The sequence below is a fragment of the Penicillium arizonense genome, assembly GCF_001773325.1.
Source record: "Penicillium arizonense strain CBS 141311 chromosome Unknown PENARI_contig031, whole genome shotgun sequence".
NCBI classification, from domain to species: domain Eukaryota; kingdom Fungi; phylum Ascomycota; class Eurotiomycetes; order Eurotiales; family Aspergillaceae; genus Penicillium; species Penicillium arizonense.
Window position 1 is genome coordinate 122375 of NW_019173308.1, and position 22258 is coordinate 144632.

Sequence of the window (22258 nt, forward strand, 5' to 3'; positions counted from 1 at the left end):
TTATTTTGTCGTTTCGTTGTCTTTCTCGACTCTGGGAACCTGTCCTTTGTTCATAAACTTGGGTTCAATGAGTTAGTCAATCGATCACAGGCTCGTCAATCTCCCATCTAGCACATACCACTCGTCGGAACATATTCAGGTCATCCGCCCTGTGCCCCTGATCATCAGTCTTACTGCGACCCAATGTAACATCAGACACTTCTCCCTCGGGTAGACGGCGGTATGTAATAAGTCGGCGAGACCCTTTAGTGCACAAAGTTAGCTAAATCCATACAAACAAGCAGTGGACTTTATCAGTTGGACCACTTACAGTTATTGAACGGCTGAACAGAAACACTAACAACCTCCAGATTCTCATGCATGGGAACAGGGAATTCAACAGCCTCCTCGTTGGTAGTCGGCATCCACATCGCAAGGCGGCCACCTGTCACCAAGCTTCGAACCGCGAAGTTAAGAATATCTTTCTGCAATGCCTCAAACCCGTAAGGCTTTTTGGGAGGGACGAACCCGGGCCGACTGTGTGAAAGAGTCAGTTTCGTATATCGTATCCTCTGGGGCGTCCAGTGGTGCTGGAGAAAAAGGCAATACATACAGATGAGCAGGGACACCATCAATAATCACATTTACTGCAGGCTTTCCATTGCGATTTCCCAAGACTCGAAGGCCCTCTCGGATACCATATGGCGGGTCACAAACAATGCCATCGAGGAACTGGGGGCGCCGGAGTGGAGTATTTACCAAGTCCGAAGTGAGACAATCCACGAATTTGCTGGGCATCCCGTATTGCTTGTAGTTCTCAAACACGCCCAGCTTCCCAGCCTCCTTGCCTCGGAAACTGCGGCCATCGATATCAGCGCCCATTGTCAAAGCCCCGAAATGCGAAGCACAAACGATGAAGCTTCCGGTTCCGACAAATGGGTCAAAAAACAATTTTCCAGGCGCGGCAAGGGCCATGTTGGCCGTGATCAGACTTAATTCCGCATCCATGGAGGTCGTGCTGATATAGTCACGTTTTTTGAGATCGTACTTGAGGACAGTATCGCGACAGCTGTCACAGATTTTTCGTCCAAGAAAGATCTTTCTTGGCTGTTCAGTCGGTGCAACTTTCAGTACACTCTGTTCAACATCATCGATGTACTCCTCCATCACGAAGAACTGCTGATCAGCGTTCTTTAGATTGACCGGGCCCTTAAAACCCGTGTATGAGAATGACTTCAAGATATCTCTCTTTGAGGTTGTGTTGCGCTTTCCACCAAAATATTCGATTTTGAACGCGAATTCGGAGTGTTCGAAGTCTTTCCAACGGTGCTGACTTCGTTGGTGGACGTCTGCATGTAAGTCCTCATAATTGGCACCTTGTCCCCAGAGTTCGAAGACGTCTCTGATTAGGATGCTGCGATTTGCAATAGCGCGCGCTGCTTCTTCATTTGGCAGTCGTACGACGCAGTATGGTGACTAGTAGTCATGTCAGTGGAGTTTCTGGTCGTAGAGGCTGTGGCGCAAAAGCGCAAGGGACATGGTAGATCGGTATTGCCATCGAAATTGTAGACGAGGCGAATACCACCAATTTGGTTGGTATGGAAAGGTGTGCATACAAATTCATAGTAGCTGAGAATCTCGAGGTCGACGCCTGCGAGTGTGGCACAGGCATGGATTTCTGGCCGTCGGAAGGTCTCATGGGCCTGAGCGAACCGGACCAGATAATCCATGGTGTGTACTTCGAAGATCTACCTGTTTTAATGCTAGATATTCCTCGTCCTGGGGTGGTGGTTCATGCAATTCGTGATGTTGGCGGGGTGTTGCGGGTTGAGATTTTTTTTTATCGGGCTCCAAACTATACTCCGAGAGCCCCAGGGTCTTGCGCCTCCCACTATATATATCTCGACATTTTGAAAAAATAAAAAAACACAAATTGTACTTTCTTGCAAATAGAGAATTTGAGATAAAAACCCAAGTGAAAGCAAGTATATTCTGTGCACAAATAGGATTTAAGAAACAAGGTCTGTACAAAACAACTGACTACACTATAGTCGATAGAAAAACCGATCTATTTAAACTTGAACAGAAAAACCAAATCTGCTGAGACAACCACCGCATCCAGCGGTGAACATGAACCCCAAATACGCCTTCCGTTGAGACAGGAGCAAGACATGCCCGAAACTCCGCCCTATGCACCAGCTACCTTAAAAATATGTCGTGATTCATACCCTTCCACTGTGGTGATATCGACTTTCTCATCATCTGGGATCATATGATGCTTCAAATCCCAGCCAGCACGACGACAAAGTTCTGATACCACCACATCGCAATCACCCAAGAGATCAATATCGAAGTCAGTGTGCGACACCGGCTACGGTCGAGGTCAGCACGGAACAAATAAGATCATGGGGATAACTTACAGTCCGCGATATGTAGATCTGTGGCACGTTGCGTGGCAAAATCCCTGGCACTTCTGCCACGGGAGCGACCTTCAGTGAGGTGCCAATCACGATGACTAGATCGGCCTTTTCACGGTCTTGGTGAACCAACCGTTCGCCAAATTCATCAGGGAGATCCTCGCCGAAGAAAGTGATGTCCGGCTACGCAACGAGTCAGTATAATAGAAGCGAGGGCTGAACTAAACCACGACTGACCTTCATCACCCCGGGAGTAGGAATTTCATAGTCCTCATCGGAACTGTCATCCGAGATCTTGCGGTCTTTCTGTTGACCGTTGGAGCTCCGCTTGCGCTTCAGTCCCTGAGATTTGAGTGATTCTTCTGCGATTCTCTTCTGACAGGCGGTACACTCTGGAACATTTCCTTTCTTGATCTCACCGAAAATCTCGTCGCCAGTGACCTTAAACTGACATTTCACACAGGTTGCAGTCGCGAAGGATCCATGACACTGTACAATCTTCTCTGGAAGGACTCCTGCATTTGCTTCGATGTTGTCGATGTTCTGCGTGTAGTTGGTCAACAGCTTCCCCTTGTCTTGCAGAAGCCGAATAAATCCATGAGTAGGTGACCATTTCTTCTCAGTGGGAAGGATGTCCTTCGCAATGGAAAAGAAGATCTTAGGATTTTCCCGGAAGACAGAAATATCAAAGACTTCTTGGGGGTCGCTCAGGCCCAGATGTTCCAGTTTTGAATAGAGACCGGTATCTTTAGAACGGAAATCGGGGATGCCCAGACTCGTCGAGATCTGAAAAATCACCCAGTCAGTATTCGTATGTCATGAACCTCCGTTATGCGCCTGGATATGGACACCTACACCTGCGCCTGTTAGAACGATGATATTCCTGGATTCGCGAAGCAACCGCACAGCATCGTCAATAGTGTTGTACTGTGGAAGCTTAGGGCGCCGAGAGTACTCGCGCGAGATCGCGATTGCCAAAAGAGAATGATAAGCCTCGTCTGGGGCGCCCTCTAGGAATGCCGGGGGAACGATTCCAAAAGCCGTGCATAGCTTCTTCGCCGTGACGGTTTCGCGAACGATGGTCTCTTCCACGAACGCCGCCTTGCCGATGGCATGCAGGCGCTTTCTATATGCAAGCGCTTCTTCTAGGGTACAGGCATCGGGAACTATGACCGGTGAACGCGTTAGCCGGTGTCTCATTCTGGTCTGAGCGGGGATGTCCGGGGTAAGAGGGCGGGTGTAGTTACATACCGAGCCCGTCGCGGATCTGATCATCGCGGAGGATCTGGATGGCGTCGTCGGCATTAGACAGGGTGTCCCAGTCCTCTGAGTCGTCGCTGTCCGTCTCGTAGGTGGACGGGATGTCTTCCAGAGCGCGCTCCTCCGCGCTCATGGCCAACTGGTCCATATCCACGGCCTCCACTTCGACCACGGGAGTTTTGAACGAGTCCTCTCCGCTTGGGGCTGGTACCAAATCCATCTTTTGGAGTTTGAGATGCCAGCCTCGGAGTCAGCTCTTTTGATCCTGCGCTGGCAAAAATTCGGGCATCTGGACTACCGGAGACAACTTAATCCGGGCCGATGAATGGTGGCGATATCAAGATCTGATTTGTTCAGAAACAAAGAATATGTGAGAACTACTGAAGTGCTGGTATCAAAGAACATGTACATCGTTTCATGTCGTCACTCTTGGTATCTAAGAATCCGCCATCTCGTCGTCGGAGTCGATTTCGATCTCCTCATCCGACTCCTCGCCTTCTCCTTCGCCTTCGGCTTCACTGTCATCGTCGTCCTCACCAATTTCCTTGTTCATCTCTTGTACAAGTTCCAAGGCATGGTCGCGGAGTCGGTCGTCCTCGTACTGAAGTAGGTCGTAGAGTTTCAAGGCTTGCTTAAGCCACTCGCGACTCGCAGCGAGCGATGCATGGCGGGGAGACTCAGCAAGTTCCTCAGGGGTCGCATCCTTCGGTGCCTGTTGATTTTCTGCCAGCAGGAAGAGACACCAGCCTCCAAGGTAGTACGCCTCCACACTCTGATCATCCTCCAGAATTAGACGCTCGAGGACTTCCAGAGCCTCAAACTCCATAGTAACCTCCATGAGGAGTCGTGCAAGACTGATGCGCAATGCGAAATCAGGGACCTTGGGGTCCTCCGGGGCCAGGTCCTTCCATAGCGCCATACTGCGAGTAAGCGCGGCTTGCGCATCCTCAGTTCGAAGCTGTGATATCCGGATAGAGGCGAGAGTCTGTAGCACCTCTGGTGCTTCGGGTGTAATCAGAAGAGCTTCTGTAATGAGTGCTTCGCAACGAGCTTCGGCGTCCTCCTCCCAACTAAGCATAAGATTAGCGATGCCTCGACATGGATTGTATAGCAAAAAGAAAACTCACGAAAGATCGGTCATGTAGGTTTCAGCAACAGCACAGAGAGCGTTGGACATCTTGGCTTTCTTCTGTTCAAGATCCGCAACCTCAGCTGGTGATGTCTTACCCTCGAGACTCTGAATAGTCTGCCTGAGGGACGACACGCCCATTTCGAACCACAGGACACTGTCTTTCCCACCCTGCTCACTCAATTGCGCAAGCCAAAGGAACTTCTCGGCACCACCTCCTTCAGATTCCGGTATCGAGCCATTCTGATCCAACTGAACAGCTTGCAGGAAACAGTTTCTAGCAGTGTCGATATCGCCAAGCTCGACGTTGATTTCTCCGAGCAAGTTGATGGCGGGGAGCTGTGCGGGTGTATTTTCAGCGGTCAATTCGAGTGCCTGTTGTGCCGTGATGAGCGCCTCATCAGCCCGTCCAGTCTGGAGGAGAATCGTGGCTTGGTCGAGAAGCGTTGAGGGATCTTGGGCCATTTTGCCTTTTGAAATCGAGCCACCAGGGCCGAGGACGGACTTTTCGCGGGGCTTTGAGGACTTCTTCTTTTGCGGTCTAGGTTTTCCCATGGCAGGACTATAGCGTAATGTGGTGGAAATATGTTATATCGTCAAGTCAAGGATACGGCAATGTAAGTTGCATGTATCTGGGGGAAGTAAAAAAGTTGAAGCTCTGAGCCAAAATTTTGGAGTGTTTGTCGGGTTTGCATGTGGGACTGCAATATTGGCACGCTTGGATTATATCCGATCTTTCTTTTGGCTGCGATACTATTTCAAACTCTCAAAGTCTTGGTTGGCAAGCTATTGGGTCCATCGCTTGATAGTACATCTCTTGTCTCCTGGTTTCCTTTCCAAAATCCGCACTCGCCCAAATCGTTACCCCTCCGCTCCGCGGGCGGATCAGAAGCAATGGGTCGCGAAGACCAGATTGAAGAGCGCGAGGTGCTCGACTCAATTTTCCCCGATGAAATCATAGGTTAGTAACTAGTAAAGCCTGCTGAGGGCATGCAGCCACCTTTTTCTTCATCTTTTCTGACATTGATATCCGGTACCTAGACATATCCGAAACCTCATACCGAGTATCCATATCTCTCGACGTTCCCGAATATGACGGCGATGAATCAGAAATGCCAGTGATAATCCTGGAAGTTTCATACCCGGAAGCATACCCCGATGTTGCACCAGACCTCAATATCTCTTCTCCACACGATGCCCCAAAGCATCCCCGACTAGACGTCCAGGAAGACCGGGACCAGCTGCTGCAGAGCCTTGAACCCACTATCGAAGAGAATATAGGAATGGCAATGGTCTTCACTCTCGTCAGCGCACTCAAAGAAAACGCCGAGACTCTCATCACCGAACGGGCGAACGCAGTCCAAGCCGAGAAGGATAAGGTAGCCGCAAAGAGAGAAGAGGAGGAGAACCGCAAGTTCCACGGCACACCTGTTACCGTTGAGTCGTTCTTGGAGTGGAGTGCCAAGTTCAAGAAGGAGATTGAGGATGAGGAGACGCGGTTACGTGAGGAGAAGGAGGCAGACGACAAGAAGAAGAAGACTGCAGTGAAAGAGGAGAAAAAGCTCACGGGGAGACAACTTTGGGAGAAGGGTCTGGCTGGCAAGGGTGATTATGATGAGGAAGATGATGATGCTATGCCGGCCATTGATAAGCTCAGAGTGGCTACATGAATCGACCCATACAGATGTTTATGACCTCCCTTTACTCATGAAAATATTCAATCTTTTGCATTGTTGTTACGTATATCGACCAGGCTGTAGAGCCCATATGATGGGTATGAGAAGAGATATACAGAGGGAGTCCCTGTGGACGTATAGTACATGTGATGTGAATGCTTGAACAGAAGATAAAGCGCGCAAGAGGGCGTCATTATCATGATTCAAGTTTCGTGGGGAAGGTAATGGTATATGTGCTAGGACACCCAACCATAGACAAATGGGTAGGACCCCAGCATGCAATGGCTGGTGATCAGCTATGATCAACAGATGGGGATTCGTCCAAAGTTAGATGCATCATATATAATGCCATTGAGGTTTCGATCGACTGCTGATATCGTAGTTTGTTGCGGGGTGACCACCGAGGACACAGGATACTGGCCTGAAGGCAGTGGACGTGAAGAGATAGACAATGACTATGTTTCTGTAGCACAGGTACCTTGATTCAGAGAGTCCCAAGAGAGCAGGAGCCTGGTAGAGACACATGGCGAGTCAAACCACTGATATCACTGCTCCGGCTGCTTTTGGTTTGCTTCTGCGTGCCGGTGGCTTGCATCTTCCTGCCTTTGGCTTGCATCTTCCTGCCTTTGGCTTGCTTCTTCTTCCGCCAGAGCTCTTTCAGCCAGCACGACGCCCCACATACTCTCCGCAGTCTGTTTGTTTTTCATATCCCAGCGTGCAACCTTGTCACAAACATCGTCTAGGGACTCTTGAATCGGCTGAACCCAGGTAGATCGCTCTGCGGTCGTGGTTATGCGATCCCAATCATCTTCGTCCCTGGCGAACAATATCTCAAGTTGCAGCCTCTCACGGCGCTGAATCCAAACCCAACGGTTGAGGAGTTTCTTTCGTAGCGTGTCGCTAAGGTTTCTCGGCTGTGGCTTCTTAAAGCGCAGGAATGGTATGCCGCGTGCATTGACGAGTACCGGGACTTTCCGTTTCTTGTCCCCTAGCGACCCTAGCGGTCGAGGACGGGATAGAACCGGTGTAGCATTTGGATGTCGCTGTGCAGTCTCTTTCTGGAAGCGTATTGACTCTGCTTTTCGAGCTTTCTTGGGTGACATGGGTTTGACGGGCTTTGCGGACCCAGACTTCCTTTGCATGGCGGCATGCTTTTCTTTTTGTGACTTGTGTTGGGCGAGAAGGGTCGTAATCTTATGTGTATCGTGCCTGTTGCCCTCGGATGCAGAGGAGAGGAGATCTAGGGCCTGTATGCGATACGATCGTCAATAGGAACTCTGCGACGGACAGAATTCAATGTGTATACCTCATAGCCTGCCTTCAATGCATTAGCCGTTTGGGATGGACTCTGCAGTTTCTGAAATCGCCGGAAATTCTTCTTAACGAGAGACCTGCTCTCACCCTGCCATGATGCGGCATTGGTGGGACAACATTGCCGAAGAAGCGCTCGATAGAGTGCAAAACCTATCAAAAGCCCGATCGTCAGTCAAGGTGCAGGACAGAGCAAAGGATGAGCTTACAGGCAAAGCGATGAGCACTAGAATGGCTAGGAACCAACACCTTATGCATTCCAGCGTGTATGCGCGGGTGACGGAGTAACGTTATTGAAGTTCCAAATGACATGTGATCTACCTCCCCAAACGGGAAAATTGGTCAGATCACGTGACACAATAGGCCTATATATACCCGTTGCTCCCCCCAATCTTCCTCTTCTTTTCTTTCTTCTTTAGCTCTCTTTGCCTATTGGCTTAGATCAAGTGTAGTATCTGTTCTTTTCAGTTTAATCTCTGAAAGTTTCCTCTTGGAAACACTTTGATTATTCTCATTTTTGGATCCCGCAACTTGGCCTCTGTGCTTGCGCATGCCTCGTTGCACTGTGTCATCGGGCTTACACTACCCCCGATCGACGCGAACCTTTTTCATCAACCGTCCCGGCTTGCCCGGGCGCTTGGAGAAGAAGCTTTCTGTCTCTCCCCATGGAGCCTTTGGCTGTTCCGAGTCAATGATGCGTAATTGTATGTTTTGTGTATTGACTCACCCTCACGCAACCCTATTCCCACGTTTGGACTGGCTTTGGCACCTCGCTATCGCCTCCCTGTGTGCGATTATGCATTCCTAGTTCCTTGTGCCTACATGAAAAGAGAGGCCCGCAGATGTTTCGACATACGCCGTGATGCTATGGCTTGTGCCCTTCCCCTTCATGGGTTTTGAGGTCTCGCGCGTCTCTCATGAGAATGACTCAATGCACGTGAAGATCTCGACGCCTGAACTGACTTCCTTGAGACCCGGAGTCCCGTAGTCCCCGTAAATCCAACGTAATTACGGCTTCGGCTGAGCTTTCACGGCTCCTGTTGGCTCTTCACCTACTTGATTAACTAGGGCGGATCCTGCTTGGGCCTTCGTCGAGCTGAGAGCCTTGATTATGCGACGAGACTGTGGTCTCCTTCTCCACCTTGATCCCATTGCCACTCAGAATGAACCGCACTCGCCACTACTCTGTATACCTCTTGACAGTGAATGATCCTACGTGTAAATATTTCTTGATCAACCACCCTACTCTCCGGAGCTGCCGATGAATAAAGGGAGATCATTTATTATTCGTAACTTAAACAGCGCCTGTCGCAATGCAGGGGCTCATAAAACACAACAATTCATGAATACCGAGTCATAAGATAAGAATCGAGAGCTGGTTTCCAAAGAAACCTGATGCATTCATGCAGTGACTGTACACGCTCTAGACATTGAAGGATAGAAAAAGCTAGTGAATCGAATGGAAGCCGATCCTGATACTCGTAAATCTGTCTGAACCATCCGGAACAGATGTTCGATCAGAAATTCGAGCCTTCTGGGGGCTGCGGCAATTTCTTATGCTGTGGCAAGGCCATGTACCTAGACAACGGTCAACACACGGCACAACATTTACACACTCCACGTTGTACTTACCGTCTCAATTCAATCAAGACAGTCTCCATGGTAAAGTCGCGCTTCCACTGAGCAAGAGTAGGGAGCTTTGTGGGGTCCACCTGCAACATAATAACTCAGCGATGACGCTTTTGTGTCTTGGCGCGCATTATCATACCTTGCCGGAGCTGGGGTCAACACAGGGGATGTTGACGCGAGAGACGAATTGGATGGTGGGAGGGTTATCGGGGTAGTCGGGTCCGCAGTGGATGTTCACACTGTATATGCGGTTTTCGTGGACGCTCTGATTGTTGATTAGCATTGGGCTGATCTTGTGAAGGCAAAGCAAGAACTAACGTGAGGCGGGCCGAGAATGGTACCGTTCCAGTTGCTCATCATCATATCCTCGCCGTCGGCGAGACCGTATGAGCAGGCATCTGCGACCAAGGAACATGCGTCAGTACTTCGTGATCGGACATCTTCGGAGATCGTAGGATTCAATCGCACCTGCGCTCAGACCCTTCTCTCCTTTGTCGAGCTCCTCCAGGAGCCTGAAGTTTCGTGGGACCTTAGCAGACATGGTGAGCACAGAGCAATGATTCAGAGTCTATAGACGTCACAATAAGTGGGAGGAGGCACAAGAGGGATGTTGCAAGAGGGGCATGGCGCGTGGGCGGTGAGTGGGATATCACGTGCGATAAGCCGTATCGCCAGCTTGGCGCTGGTTGGAGATGCCACGCCTTGTTGTTCCCATCGTGGAATTGTCGTTATAGGAGAGATCGCAGCCATTGCAGCTCAAATTGTTTATATGATCCTGGCTTAAAGCTCTAACTTGTGCTGTTTGTCTGGCGTGCAAACTTCGACCTAGCAACTCACAACCGAAAGTCTCCCTATACTGTTGACGTCGGGACCTCGGGCTTTAGCCAATGCTGGCCATGCGTTGATTTACCAATCCTGCATCAGAGATGTCCTCCCAATTCTTGCAAACTGAAATTGCCAACCTAATCCAGGAGTCCCGAAGGAAGAACACTGATCTCCGAAATGTTCGTCTTTCACCTCCAGGCAGATATCCTTGGACATCGTACTGACCATGAACACACGACAGGCCGCCGAACAGTCGCTGAATGAGCTTAAGGCTCTGCCATCAACCTCTGAGGCTCAAATTGCAGCAGGTCGGTCTTTGATCGCAAATGCCATCTTGGTTCTACACCGCTAATTGTTTAATAGACCTTGTTCGCAAACCTAAATTTGTCGAGCCATTTATCATTGCATGCCATACTAAGCATGCGAAGCTTGCTGGTATTGGTGTTATCTGCTTACAGAGACTCATTGCATCTCGTTCATTGCCTTCAAGTCGCCTCAAAGATGTACTCGGTGGGCTGAGAGAGACAACGAGCTTAAGTATGCGACACGATGTCCCAATACCTTGAAGCAGTGCTAATCAGTTATAGGTCTCGATATTCAATTGAAGATCTTGCAGTCTTTGCCTTCTCTCCTGCAGTACTATTCCAATGACTTGAGCGGGGACCTTCTCGCGAATACATTGGAAATTTGTGCCACACTGCAAGCAAGCAAAACGATTGCAGTTTCCAGTACTGCTGCGGCCACCCTTCAGCAACTAGTGGTTTCGACTTTTGAAAGAGTCTCGAGCGAAGACAGTTAGTTATACTTCTGAACACCTCTCACGGATTGGGCTAATCGTCTTGCAGAGCTCCCCAATGATGCAAAGATTACCACAACCGTCAAAGTAGATGGTCAGTCGATCGATGTTGGAATTTTTGCCTACGATGCATTACAGGTAAGTCTGCATCCTATCATCAGCTTCATCTAGCGCTGACTTCAAGTTCTAGGTATTGGATGATCTCTGCCGTTTGGTGGATGGAGAACAACTGCAATTCTTGCGTACCAGAACCTTATCTCCGCCATTTGTACTGGAGCTCATCGAGAGCATTCTTTTGAACAGTGGCCGCCTCTTTGTAGGACACCCCGAACTTGCGCAAGTGCTGCGTGTTCGGTTATTGCCATTGGCTGTCCGTTGTCTATCTGAGAGATACTCATTCGCCCAAACTGTTCGAGTGGCCCGAATACTTCTCATACTTCTTAAGCGCCACATGTCGCTTTTGACTGCAGAATGTGAGATGGCTTTGAGTCTGATCACCCATCTTCTTGAGCCAGATGGGACGGCACCTTGGAAGAGACTTCTGTGTATGGAGGTCTTCCGCGGATTGTACTCTGAGCCAGGAGCTGTGCGACTCGTCTATACACTGTATGACAGCGAAGAAGGGAGAAAAAATGTTCTCCGCGATCATATGGCCGCGCTTGTCCGACTGGCTTCGGAAAAACCGGCTTTGATCGGAGTAAGCAATCAATCAACAGTACCATCGCGTGCAGACCACTCAAGATCGACCACTGAGGACCAGATAACCTTGGAAACCGGTGGTGTTGCTGGTGTCATTGGATCAACTGTTCCTCCCAGCGAGACAAAGGTGCCTGGGATCAGTACGCAGTGGAGTGTTGTTCGGACGCCGTATATCGAGCTTCTTGATAAGACAGATCCGCCTCCCCCTCCGGATACTTACATTTACAGTCTTGTTCTCAACTGTATCAGCAGTTTTGCCGAAGGGCTCGCCAAGTTTATTCTTCCCCTTACAGTACCGGATCTGAAGCAAAGACGCAAGAACCGACTTATGAGCCCCACAGAAGGCCCCGACTCCGCCAGATCTTCACAGGACTTTACAGCAGGAGAATCCTTGCGAGCACAGTCCACCTCACCTATGAAGAAATCACATGTTCCAATCAACCCCCTGGACTTGCAGTCTCATATTCAGTACTCCGCAATCAAGACTTGTGCAGGGATCATAGAGAATTGTTGGCCGGCTGTCCTGGCGGCATGTTCTACTTTCTTGCGCGCATCGTTAGATGACGAGTACTACCACAATCTCGTTCGTGCGTTCCAGAAGCTGGCTCATGTGGCGGGTCTTCTGAGGCTATCAGTGCCAAGAGATGCTTTCCTAACCACCCTCGGAAAGGCTGCCATGCCTGCAAGTGGCGGTGGCCACAAGTCACAATCTTCCACTGCTACCGGCTCCCAGCAAAATGACATGCCTCAAAAGAAACGGAAAAGTGTTGATATTCCGCGCTCTGGCTCCGTTCAACTGGATTCTACAGGAACAGGTGCTGGTGACGGTCTTCCGGTATCCCTGAGCACAAGAAATCTCCTTTGTCTGCGGGCATTGCTCAACCTCGGAATTGCTTTAGGGCCGACCTTGGATCAGCCGGCCTGGTCCATTGTTTTTGAGACACTTCAATACACTGGACTTGTGATTGGGATGTCTTCCAGTGCAATGGTTAAATCGGCCAGTGGTGGAGAGACCCCGGCAGTCCCAGGAAATGATGTCCCGACTGCTAATCTGGGGACCGAGGTCATTGCGGTTCAGGCAGCTTCTAGCAAGCTGCTTGAAAGCACTAGCGATTTCCCGAGTGCCTCCTTTGAGGAGATTTTGCTTGCCCTGTTGAACCTATCGCCATTTACAGAGCAGCGTCGCCAAGAAGGTGCTGCAAAGGAAGTATCACAAATCCCAGGATCGCCACAATCATCTACAGGAACTGGGCGCTTGCACCAAGGTTCTCGGCGTGTGTCGCACACAGTGGGCAAATCAAGAATGCTAGACGAGGAGCTGAAATTCGTGCTGGAGAAAGGAAATGAACTTGCTAGGGCAAATCTCTCGAGACTATCCTCGCTTGAAGAAGATGACAACAAGGCATGGCGGCTTCTGACACAAAGTCTCATTTCTGCATCCGCCAATACTGCCATCAGCCCAAACCTTCGCCTGCAGGCAAATGCGATTGTGAATTCGCTTGTCTACCTGACGATGAAACAGAGAGACGAAGACGACGAGAATGTCTACAATCAGGTTCAGACAAGGAATCTCCAGACATTGAAGGACCAAGTGACCTCTCTCTACTCCTCGGACATGCAGACATCCAAGTCTTTGCCGATAACGATTATTGAAATCCATGAGCAGAGCTTGGAGGTATTAAGGAACATCCTGGAACAGTATGCCGAGACTTTCGTGGATGGTTGGCATCTGATTTTTGATTTGATCTCGGGTGTCTTCCAAAATCTTCCACAGTCTGAAGCCGGTGAACAACCTTCCACTCCGCTGGAGCGCAGGGCATCAGGTCTTCCAGCGGGCCCTCGTCTAGTTCGAGCTGCCTACAAGTCTTTGCATCTCGTCGCCTCCGATTTCCTTTCTCTACTTCCGGCGCCGTGTCTCTTCAGCTTGGTAAATGCATTCTCTAGCTTTGCCTCACAAACACAGGACTTCAACATCTCCCTCACCACCACCTCTTTCTTCTGGAATGTCTCAGATTTCCTGCAGGGCCAGATCGAGGAGTTCTCAATTGGTCATGTTGATGCCTCCGTCAATGAAGAGCAGCTAGCCAAATTGGCCCGGGATGAGGATCCTGCTGTCTCCCGGAACTCCCTGTGGCTGTTGTTGTTGCTTCGCATCGTTGATATCACAACAGACAGTCGTCCAGAGATCCGAAACAGTGCAGTGCACACCCTTCTGCGGATTTTCGATGCCTACGGACAGCAGCTCTTGCCTAAAGCGTGGCGTCTTTGCTTAAATATGGTCCTTTTTAAGATGGTTGAGAGAATTGAGACCACGGTGATCCAGGCCAAGAATAAGCAGAGCAGTACGAAGTCTGATGATTTCAAGTCATGGGTTGACACAACAGTTGTAATGATCAAGGGATCATCCAGTCTGATCACAAACTTCTTTGAAACGCTCGTGCAGGACCAGAAGTTCGACCAGTCCTGGAAACGATTCCTGAAGTACTTGCAAGGCTTGCTTGACTTGCAAATCTTGGAGTTCAGCGAAGCCACATTTTCTGGCCTTTCAGCAATCCTACTCCGGGTGCAAAATGCCGGCGAGCTTAGCAACGATGCCCTCGAGTGTGCATGGCTCCTTTGGGCAAACGGCCACCCGGCTGGTGATGAAGATGTCCTTGATCTGGAACAATCCAATCAAAATGCCGCATTGGCGTACCTACAGACATTCCAGCAGATCTACCATCTCTACAAAGATCAACTGACCACCGAACACATTGAAAAAGTCCTTGAACATTTCCGCCTCCTCGTGTGGAACTCAGTCTCACCCCGCTACACTCTGGATATTGACCGACCTCTGGCCGTGCAAGCGCTAGTCATCGATTGCATCAAAAAGCTATGCCTAGAGAAAGAGGACTCCCAGCCAGCCATTCTCTTGTGTCTTGCCGAATTGTCCGATTCAACACTCTCAAAATGGAGCCCCGGCAACGACACCAGGAAACCAGCCTTTGTAGCATTCTCCAAAAACATCATTGACCTAATGGGCTGGTACATCGCAGAATTCGGCATCAAACAAGACGTCTTCACAAACGGGGCACTCGAAACCGCGCTCAAGCACCTCAGCGCTCTAATCGGACAAAAGTACACCTGGCAAGGAAAGGATCGCGAGCCCTACCTCTGGCAAAAAGCAACAATAGCTTCCCTAAATATCCTCCAAGTGGCAGTGCCCTACGTGGAAGACCAATACAAACCCACCAACGAAACCGAAACAGCGCAATTCTGGCACCGCATAGTCGAAATCACAAACGGAATCGTCTCCGCCCACGGCTTCCAAGCCCACAACCTTCCAAGACAAAGAATCACAACCGATGAAACCTTCGACATAACCTCCTTCACCAGACTCAAAACCCTCATTCTCCCCTCCCTCGGCAACCCAGCCATAAGAGCCTCCATCCGCCGAGACTTCGCCCGCGCCCTCTTCCACTCCTCCTTCATCTACGCCCCCCTCCGCTTCGACCTCCCAAACCCAAACTCCCAAAACACCATCGACGGAAATGAAAACCCCCTGGCGGACTTCTACAATGTTCGTCCAGGCCGGACCTTCGATCCACCCCCAACCCTCCGCCCACACATGGCCTATGTCTTGATCGACACACTCTTCGAGCTAGCCGCTCATCCGGCTCCATCCACATCCACCTCCCCAAGCCCAACATCGGAAGCAGAAACCCTCCTCGCACGCGCTATCTCACCATACCTCCTCCTCCGCTGCGCAGTCTCGCTCAAATCATATATCGCAGACCAGCCATTACGCGGTCTAATGCCGCAACCTACACCTGCGCGTAAGGCCTTGCTGCATCTCTTGCTGAAGTTGGTTGAGTTGGAGAGTGAGCCTTCTGCTATCCCTGACCCGCCTGCGCTGAAGACGGTTTCGGTTTCGGTTTCGGTTGGCGGGGCTCAAGATGGGTCGGATGGTGGTGGTCATTGCCGGAAGCATTTAGAGTGGGTTTATCCGCTTGTTGTGCGTGCTGTGCAGGTTGCTGGGAAGGAGAGAGATGATGGGTTGATTTTGGGTGCTTTGGGGAAGGTTTTGGAGGGGATTGGGAGGGTTGAGGTTTAGGATCTGATCCATGAATTGATTGTGAATGGAGATGATTGGATTGTTGGTTATTGTTGTGGATTTGTTTTGCACCTATATGTTTACTGTGTACCGTCTACACGGTAATTGATATATGTACCTAGGTAACAGTATTTTTTTCTTCTATGTTTTAGAACTATCGGAATTTCCGAGGGATTAGCTTCAGAATTGAAGAGGTTCAAATCCAGAGTGTTGCCACAGTAGTCGAGGTCATATTGCGATGCGCTGAGAAGGGGTTGTAGACTACAGAATGATATCGTGGCGTAGTCTTGAGAGAGGCCAAGGACTGGATATACATAGAAAGAAAGTAGTAGTGTAGTGGTAGAGGGAAGAAAGTAAACAGAGACGGAGCCGGGTATAGAAGAACAGATCCCCAAGTACCAAGAACTAGAAGACGCAGGCGATAATGAGAACAATCTATGCAGTAGGCGTGGGGACAGGCTGAGCCTGCTGAGCCTGTTGAGCCTCCTGCCGAAGAGGCGTGGAGACTTCTCTACCAGGACCGGCGGTAGCAGAGCCAGGTGGGAGAGCAGGCTGCTGACGCTGTTGCTCGAGCAGCATCTGTTGCTGGATTTGTTGCTGCTGGGCGATTTGGGCATTCGGCGCGATCTCGGGGGCTTGGCGGTAGAGTGCAATTTCGGACTGTTTGAAGTAGCGACGGGCGTCTGTGGTTGAGTTAGTATATTTCAAGTGAATTAATTGCAGTGTATGGAGTATGGTATTGTAAAGCAGTGGAGCCGATGCCAAGAGCGGTCTAGCGTGGGGGTGGGAATAGACTCGGAGGCAAATCGGCAACTTAGACCGGCCCGACTTGAATCACTTGGGCAATTTCAGTTGCCGTCGGTTATTGCAGTCTTTCCAGGCATACATTTGCTCGGTCTTTGCGTCTCCTCATCCCCCGCATGGGGGCGTTCATGGACTATTGTGGGGATGATGCAGGGGTATATGGAGTTCAACCTACCTTCATCGATCAACACCAGGCTCAGGTAGTACCTCGTCGAGTACTTCTTGTTGACATCTCGGAAAGTGGGCGTCAAATCAAAGCCGCCAAGGAACAACCGGATCGGAATGGTTTCGCCTGTGGGCAGTCAGCTATGTTAAAGCAGACCTTGCACTTGCCAATCTTCGAGAAATGCAAGCCGCAGATTGATCCTTGTTGGGGTCCCAGGTGGAGGATATTCACTAACCTCTCGATGGCGAACCGTCCATAATCTGCATACAAGTCAGCAGCCGCATATCAACATGTCCAAGAAACACATACCTCAAAGCGAACCAACGTCTCACTCTCGTTATATTGATTTGGCGGCGATCCAGTCGTCTCCCGCCGAATGATAGACAACTCCATATGTTTGATCTTAAGCCGCACGAGCAAGAAATAAATTCGACCAACAATCACATCCTTGAGGTGATACTTGGATTTGGAGTATTCAAATTCGATATGCAGGCAGTCCTCGATACCAACATCCATCTTGATCGGGCTGTTGTTTTCTGGGGGCATGCGGTACGAGTAAACCCAGAGATCCTTCTCACGGACGACATCCGCCATGCGCCGTGAGACAGTCACGCGAACAAAGTAGCGCAGCTTGACGTTGATGCCATTGTAGGATTCGTATTGCTTCTCGACGTTCTTGAAGTTGAAAGGGAAAGTCTGCGGGTGCAGCAGCTCGCCAGGCGCGGCGAGTTCCTGGACCAGGGAAAGGAATTCGTAGTGGTTACCTCGGTCGTAGAACATCTCTGTGCACTCCCGTGTTAGTCTGCTGTCATCATTCAAAACCCACGGGGGATGCCGGACGCACCAATCGTGCCAATAAATTGCACCTTGATGCCTGTATGCTCCAACCGCTTGCCATCCTTTGGTCTGATTGTCACGGCACCCTTTACGGACTCGCCGTCCATGTACAGAGGGACCCGCTCGCGGCGGCCCTTGTCGAGCTTGACGTCGACGGTTTGGCGCTCATCGAGGTCTTCAAGGACGACATCGATGTCGACAGGGGTGGAGAAGAAGAGTGACGCCATGGGGAGAGAGAATTGAGCCAGATGCAGCTCACAAATCAAGAAGCTTGATGATCTGGAGCTGCCGCGCGGTGGCCTGGAGTGGTTGCTTATGTAACACCGCCCCGCAGCCAAATGTTGAGGCCTTGCATTGCAGGCCAAAGTGTGGCAGTAAGTTAGTTAACTAGTTAGTTAAGTTAACTTATGGCAGTATACAATTGGGATATACGTTGGGATATAGCTAAATGCTATTTGAATGGTGTAATTTTTTGTTCATACTCCTTTGTAGTCTTCTTTTTGACTTGGTATCCAAGGGTTACGAATGCATGATCTACAAACTACCCGTAGGCTGCACTCTAACGCTACGGGATGCACTTCAGACATGTCAGATCCACCGCATAAAGCGAACTACTATAACTGGCAATTCCCACCGATTGGACCAGCAGTCCATTCTCGTCTCTGATGTATCATAGATTACTCTCCCGCATACCCCGGATAGCGGATAAACAGGAAAACGGCGGAGTCGGAATCCGCTTCCCGTTAAGGGGCAACATGGACTCTCCCCAAGGACTGGCTGATACCCTCCAAGCAAGGCTTTGATTTGTTTACCCCGCAGGAGTCTGTCTTCCCCGGATTTTGAGTGCAAACTAGCTGGTCAGACGGCAATCAGGGGCCTTGTCGGCGTGGCTGTACGAGGGGGAAACCGCATACCCCCCTCTTCCCTGTCCTATCGGATGAGCGTATAATCCCGGGAATGTTTGTGTTCCCTGTGTTTCAAGGAATCCCACGGCATTGAGTCTCGGCAATCCGTGTATGAGTCTCGGGTAGATCGTTATATTCCAGTGTGTGGGGGTTGTCGACTCAAGGAGAACTCGGGGGATACATCGGTGTTTCGGCACGGGACAGAGCAGCGAGAGAGAAGCAAGACACGGAAAAGAAATGTGGGCACAAATTCCGTGGGAGAGAAGCAGGATCAGGGCAAAGTGAAGAGCCAAAAGCAGCGGTGTCTTAGCGTGGGGGTGTGTATTGTAATACGTGACATCATACAGATCCTGTTCCTGTTCAACATTGCACGGTGTAGGTGGTTCTTACTAAAGTCAATAGTTCAATTGAGCATTCTAATTAACATATCTGAGATCTAGCAGAGAGATATCAGAAGGAAAGGAACACAGAATATAAGTGTATATAATAAGACTTTAGAGATCGGCTCAATCTTCCCCCACTCGGCTTCTGCTGGATTCTTTTTTCCCCACGACCCACCGTCATAGTTAAAATGTTGCATTTCAGCCTGTCGCGCGACGCCTCCTTTTCTTCATTTCTTCATTTCTGACTTTTCTTCACTTCTTCACTTGCTCTGCTATCTTCCAATCTACAGTTGTACACACTATATACACCCCCAGTCCGTACAGTGTATCAGTACATCGTCATACATCCACCGGCCCAACCGAATTTCCCTGGAACTGATACCAGATCATCATTTCCCACGGACATTCCCCCTCCTCCTGACACCATGCTCTCCGCCGGGGAACGCCCCCAGCCTCCGCACGCTTCCAAAGTAGACTCGACCTCAGTGCCTGTGAGCAAGGCGCGCATCATGCCCGATCTCACCAACGGAGCATCCACCCTGCACGACCAGTCCAAGAATACTCAAATGCAACACATCTGGGTGGTGACCGGACCAGCAGGGTGTGGAAAGAGCACAGCCGGAAACGTCTTGCGCACCCACCTAGGCGTCCCGTTCCTAGAAGGCGACGACGTAAGTACAGAACAGGCAATCGAACCCAATCCAACTCATCATTGCGACAACATCTACCCCAAAGGCAACCCAAAAAAGTAAATAATAAACTAACACAAACAACCCCATAGTACCACCCAGCCGCCAACAAAGAAAAAATGGGCCAAGGCATCCCCCTAACAGACGCAGACCGCTGGGACTGGCTCATCTCCCTCCGCCAAGCCGCAATCGAAGCCCTCTCCCCCTCGGAAGCAAACAACAACTCACCCCCAGCTGGCGTCGTAGTAGCCTGCTCAGCGCTAAAGCAAAAGTACCGTGACGTGATGCGCGTCGCCGCCTACGGCTCGCCCAATGTGCAGATCCACTTCGTCTACCTCAAGCTCGATGAGGCGGTCCTCCTGCAGCGTGTGACGCAGCGTCAGTCGCACTATATGAAGAGTAGTATGGTGCAGTCGCAGCTTGCTGCGCTGGAGGAGCCGAAGGGCGAGTGGGATGCTATTACCATCAATGTTGAGGGGTCTGTGGAGGACGTGCAAAGGAATGTTATTCAGGCTGTTTCGGAGAAACTGGCTGAATATGAATGAGCTTTCGTCTGGGGGTATGATTGCATAGAGGACGAGGACTTTTAGCATTTTTGTTTTGACTATGTCTCGTTGATCCTCTCCTTGGTGTTTGGTGTTGATTGGCTTTGGCTGTGTTGCTGGTTTGTTTTAGATTTGGCGTTTTTGAGGGGTTTCAGTCGGTTTCTGATATATCATGTGTCTTGTCGAATGATCTCAGTTGAATTGTCTGTATCAATTTCATTATCCTTATCAGCTTCTTTCTTTGCCAAGGATGAGCATCAATTGTAGTCCACACATCTGAGAGCTTACTATATTATAGAAGGACGAAGGTCATAGATATGATAATTTATCGATGCTCATTTCATTCCATATGATTTCATGCCATACATACATGCAGTCATGCGACAGGCACAACAATGACTAACCCCTGAAATAAACATCTAGATGCAGTATTTTAACCAATTCCAAGATCTAATCACCGCATTTTCAAAAGCATGAGCTCCGGCGACTCAACTAGCTCACGGACCCGATTACCCATCCGAGCCATAGTCGCCCCATCAATAACACGATGATCCGCACTCCAACTAAAGTTAACCATATCCCCGCTTGTTACCTGGCCAGCATCATCAAAGACCGGAACAGCCCTCAATCGACCCACACCAAGGATAGCAACCTCAGTCGGCACAATAACCGGCGCGACGTATGTACCGCCGATATTCCCAATGTTCGAAACGGTGATAGTCCCACCACTGAGATCAGCGGGTGTCAGTTTCCCGCTCTTGCCAAGGTCACTGAGACGCGCGATCTCAGCGGCAATATCGAAGATCGAACGGCTGGCGACGTCCTTGATATTCGGGACGATTAGACCGTTTGGTGTATCCATCGCGATCCCGATATTGTGCTTGGTGCGCATTACTAGCTTGGGCTTGTTAGGATCGCTAACATCAACCTTGGCATTGAGAATTGGGTAGTCGGTTAAGGCTAAGGAGACAGCTTTAACGACGAAAGGGAGGAAAGTTATTCTCTTAGGGTCGCGGGCGTCGCTGGCGAGTTTCTTGCGGATGGCCGTGATGTCGTTGACTTTGAGTTCGTCTGCGTAGAGGAAGTGTGGGGTATTCAGGGATCGGGTCATTGTCTTGAACATTTGTGATTGGATCGGGGTCAGGCTGGTGATTGACTCTGTTTGTCTTGTGTCTGGTGACACAGAGGCTTGGATCGGGAGTGGCGTTGACCCAGTTGGTAAATCTCTCTCTGCGACGAAGTCGAAGACGTCTTGTTTCATTACTCGGCCGTCTTTGCCTGTTCCGTTTACTTGGACGATGTCCACGCCATGGCTTTTCAGTAGTCCGCGAACCGCTGGGACTGCGAGACTTGCGTGCTTTGATTTGGGTGCTATCTCCACCTTTGGGATATCAGGAGGAGGGGATATTTGAGAGGATTCGGCTGCTTGTGTTGCAGCCACAATGGAGTCTGGGGCAGGTGGATCCGCTCTAGGCTCGTGCGGAGGGTTATCGTCGGGGTATTTTCCATCTTCGACTTCAATATCGCAGAGTGCCTATCAAGTTTGTTAGCAAGATATTCACATAGATGGGAAACATGGAAATGTGTGACTTACCATCCCCGTAGGTACTGTGTCGTCAGCTTCGAAATGAAGCTTCTTAATAACACCCTCATATCTCGATGTGATCTGGGCTTGTTAGCCCCCATTGGGACAATTCGAACAGAAACAACTCACATCATCAACAGCCTTATCAGACTGATACTGACATAAAGGCTTCCACTCCTCAATATGCGCCCCCTCCTCCACATACCATTGAATGATCTGGACCTCGGTGATACCTAGCAACGATAAGCAACCAAATTGAGACATGAGACGGTTTCCAAATGCTCCATACCTTCACCAACATCCTTTAACACCTGTGACTTGATCCCCCATAGCAGCGAGCTGGCGTGAAACCTCCGGGATAAGAGCGGCGGTAAGGTGGAGCGAATGCGGAGGTGATTCTGGGGTAGACAAGGTCGGAAGTTGCGGGGGAGGAGTCCCCCACTGCGCCGGAAGCTCATGATCAAAGTGCCAGGGTGTAGAATAGAACACACAGGAGACATAGAAGATGTTGAGAAAAGGAGAAAAGAGCA

The 22258-nt window shown here is 50.1% G+C and overlaps 10 protein-coding genes across 10 annotated transcripts; 3 read left to right on the forward strand and 7 right to left on the reverse strand.

Moving 5' to 3' along the window:
• PENARI_c031G04028 (tRNA (guanine-N2-)-methyltransferase) lies at positions 1 to 1709 on the reverse strand (the record flags this gene model as incomplete). The annotated part of the gene is made up of 5 exons (XM_022636466.1): positions 1 to 57; positions 119 to 243; positions 311 to 516; positions 593 to 1455; positions 1596 to 1709. The coding sequence occupies 5 exons, from the start codon at positions 1707 to 1709 to the stop codon at positions 1 to 3; spliced, it is 1365 nt and encodes a 454-aa protein (XP_022483689.1).
• A 458-nt stretch (positions 1710 to 2167) lies between these two features.
• On the reverse strand, positions 2168 to 3876 carry PENARI_c031G00568 (putative histone deacetylase SIR2; the record flags this gene model as incomplete). The annotated part of the gene is made up of 5 exons (XM_022636440.1): positions 2168 to 2350; positions 2400 to 2579; positions 2634 to 3182; positions 3252 to 3562; positions 3648 to 3876. 5 exons carry the CDS (start codon positions 3874 to 3876, stop codon positions 2168 to 2170), a joined length of 1452 nt encoding a protein of 483 aa, XP_022483625.1.
• A 216-nt stretch (positions 3877 to 4092) lies between these two features.
• PENARI_c031G11879 (ACL4 family protein) lies at positions 4093 to 5340 on the reverse strand (the record flags this gene model as incomplete). The annotated part of the gene is made up of 2 exons (XM_022636521.1): positions 4093 to 4726; positions 4784 to 5340. The coding sequence occupies 2 exons, from the start codon at positions 5338 to 5340 to the stop codon at positions 4093 to 4095; spliced, it is 1191 nt and encodes a 396-aa protein (XP_022483634.1).
• Positions 5341 to 5679: 339 nt separating this feature from the next.
• On the forward strand, positions 5680 to 6455 carry PENARI_c031G03312 (RWD domain-containing protein; the record flags this gene model as incomplete). Its single annotated transcript, XM_022636461.1, has 2 exons — positions 5680 to 5746; positions 5827 to 6455. The coding sequence occupies 2 exons, from the start codon at positions 5680 to 5682 to the stop codon at positions 6453 to 6455; spliced, it is 696 nt and encodes a 231-aa protein (XP_022483701.1).
• A 551-nt stretch (positions 6456 to 7006) lies between these two features.
• PENARI_c031G05559 (LYR motif-containing protein) lies at positions 7007 to 8030 on the reverse strand (the record flags this gene model as incomplete). The annotated part of the gene is made up of 3 exons (XM_022636480.1): positions 7007 to 7708; positions 7768 to 7925; positions 7982 to 8030. The coding sequence occupies 3 exons, from the start codon at positions 8028 to 8030 to the stop codon at positions 7007 to 7009; spliced, it is 909 nt and encodes a 302-aa protein (XP_022483664.1).
• A 1259-nt stretch (positions 8031 to 9289) lies between these two features.
• PENARI_c031G10556 (E2 ubiquitin-conjugating protein MMS2) lies at positions 9290 to 9942 on the reverse strand (the record flags this gene model as incomplete). Its single annotated transcript, XM_022636515.1, has 5 exons — positions 9290 to 9350; positions 9405 to 9484; positions 9541 to 9666; positions 9720 to 9799; positions 9870 to 9942. 5 exons carry the CDS (start codon positions 9940 to 9942, stop codon positions 9290 to 9292), a joined length of 420 nt encoding a protein of 139 aa, XP_022483645.1.
• Positions 9943 to 10327: 385 nt separating this feature from the next.
• Positions 10328 to 15814, forward strand: PENARI_c031G07608 (uncharacterized protein; the record flags this gene model as incomplete). The annotated part of the gene is made up of 6 exons (XM_022636493.1): positions 10328 to 10405; positions 10468 to 10534; positions 10590 to 10763; positions 10814 to 11020; positions 11072 to 11160; positions 11213 to 15814. The coding sequence occupies 6 exons, from the start codon at positions 10328 to 10330 to the stop codon at positions 15812 to 15814; spliced, it is 5217 nt and encodes a 1738-aa protein (XP_022483657.1).
• Positions 15815 to 16249: 435 nt separating this feature from the next.
• Positions 16250 to 17848, reverse strand: PENARI_c031G03480 (vacuolar protein sorting-associated protein 26; the record flags this gene model as incomplete). Its single annotated transcript, XM_022636463.1, has 5 exons — positions 16250 to 16497; positions 16794 to 16910; positions 17020 to 17044; positions 17094 to 17566; positions 17629 to 17848. 5 exons carry the CDS (start codon positions 17846 to 17848, stop codon positions 16250 to 16252), a joined length of 1083 nt encoding a protein of 360 aa, XP_022483651.1.
• Positions 17849 to 19334: 1486 nt separating this feature from the next.
• Positions 19335 to 20143, forward strand: PENARI_c031G06617 (gluconokinase; the record flags this gene model as incomplete). Its single annotated transcript, XM_022636489.1, has 2 exons — positions 19335 to 19580; positions 19691 to 20143. 2 exons carry the CDS (start codon positions 19335 to 19337, stop codon positions 20141 to 20143), a joined length of 699 nt encoding a protein of 232 aa, XP_022483622.1.
• Positions 20144 to 20597: 454 nt separating this feature from the next.
• On the reverse strand, positions 20598 to 22186 carry PENARI_c031G12348 (uncharacterized protein; the record flags this gene model as incomplete). The annotated part of the gene is made up of 4 exons (XM_022636528.1): positions 20598 to 21677; positions 21738 to 21809; positions 21858 to 21961; positions 22018 to 22186. The coding sequence occupies 4 exons, from the start codon at positions 22184 to 22186 to the stop codon at positions 20598 to 20600; spliced, it is 1425 nt and encodes a 474-aa protein (XP_022483653.1).
• Positions 22187 to 22258: the final 72 nt, after the last annotated feature.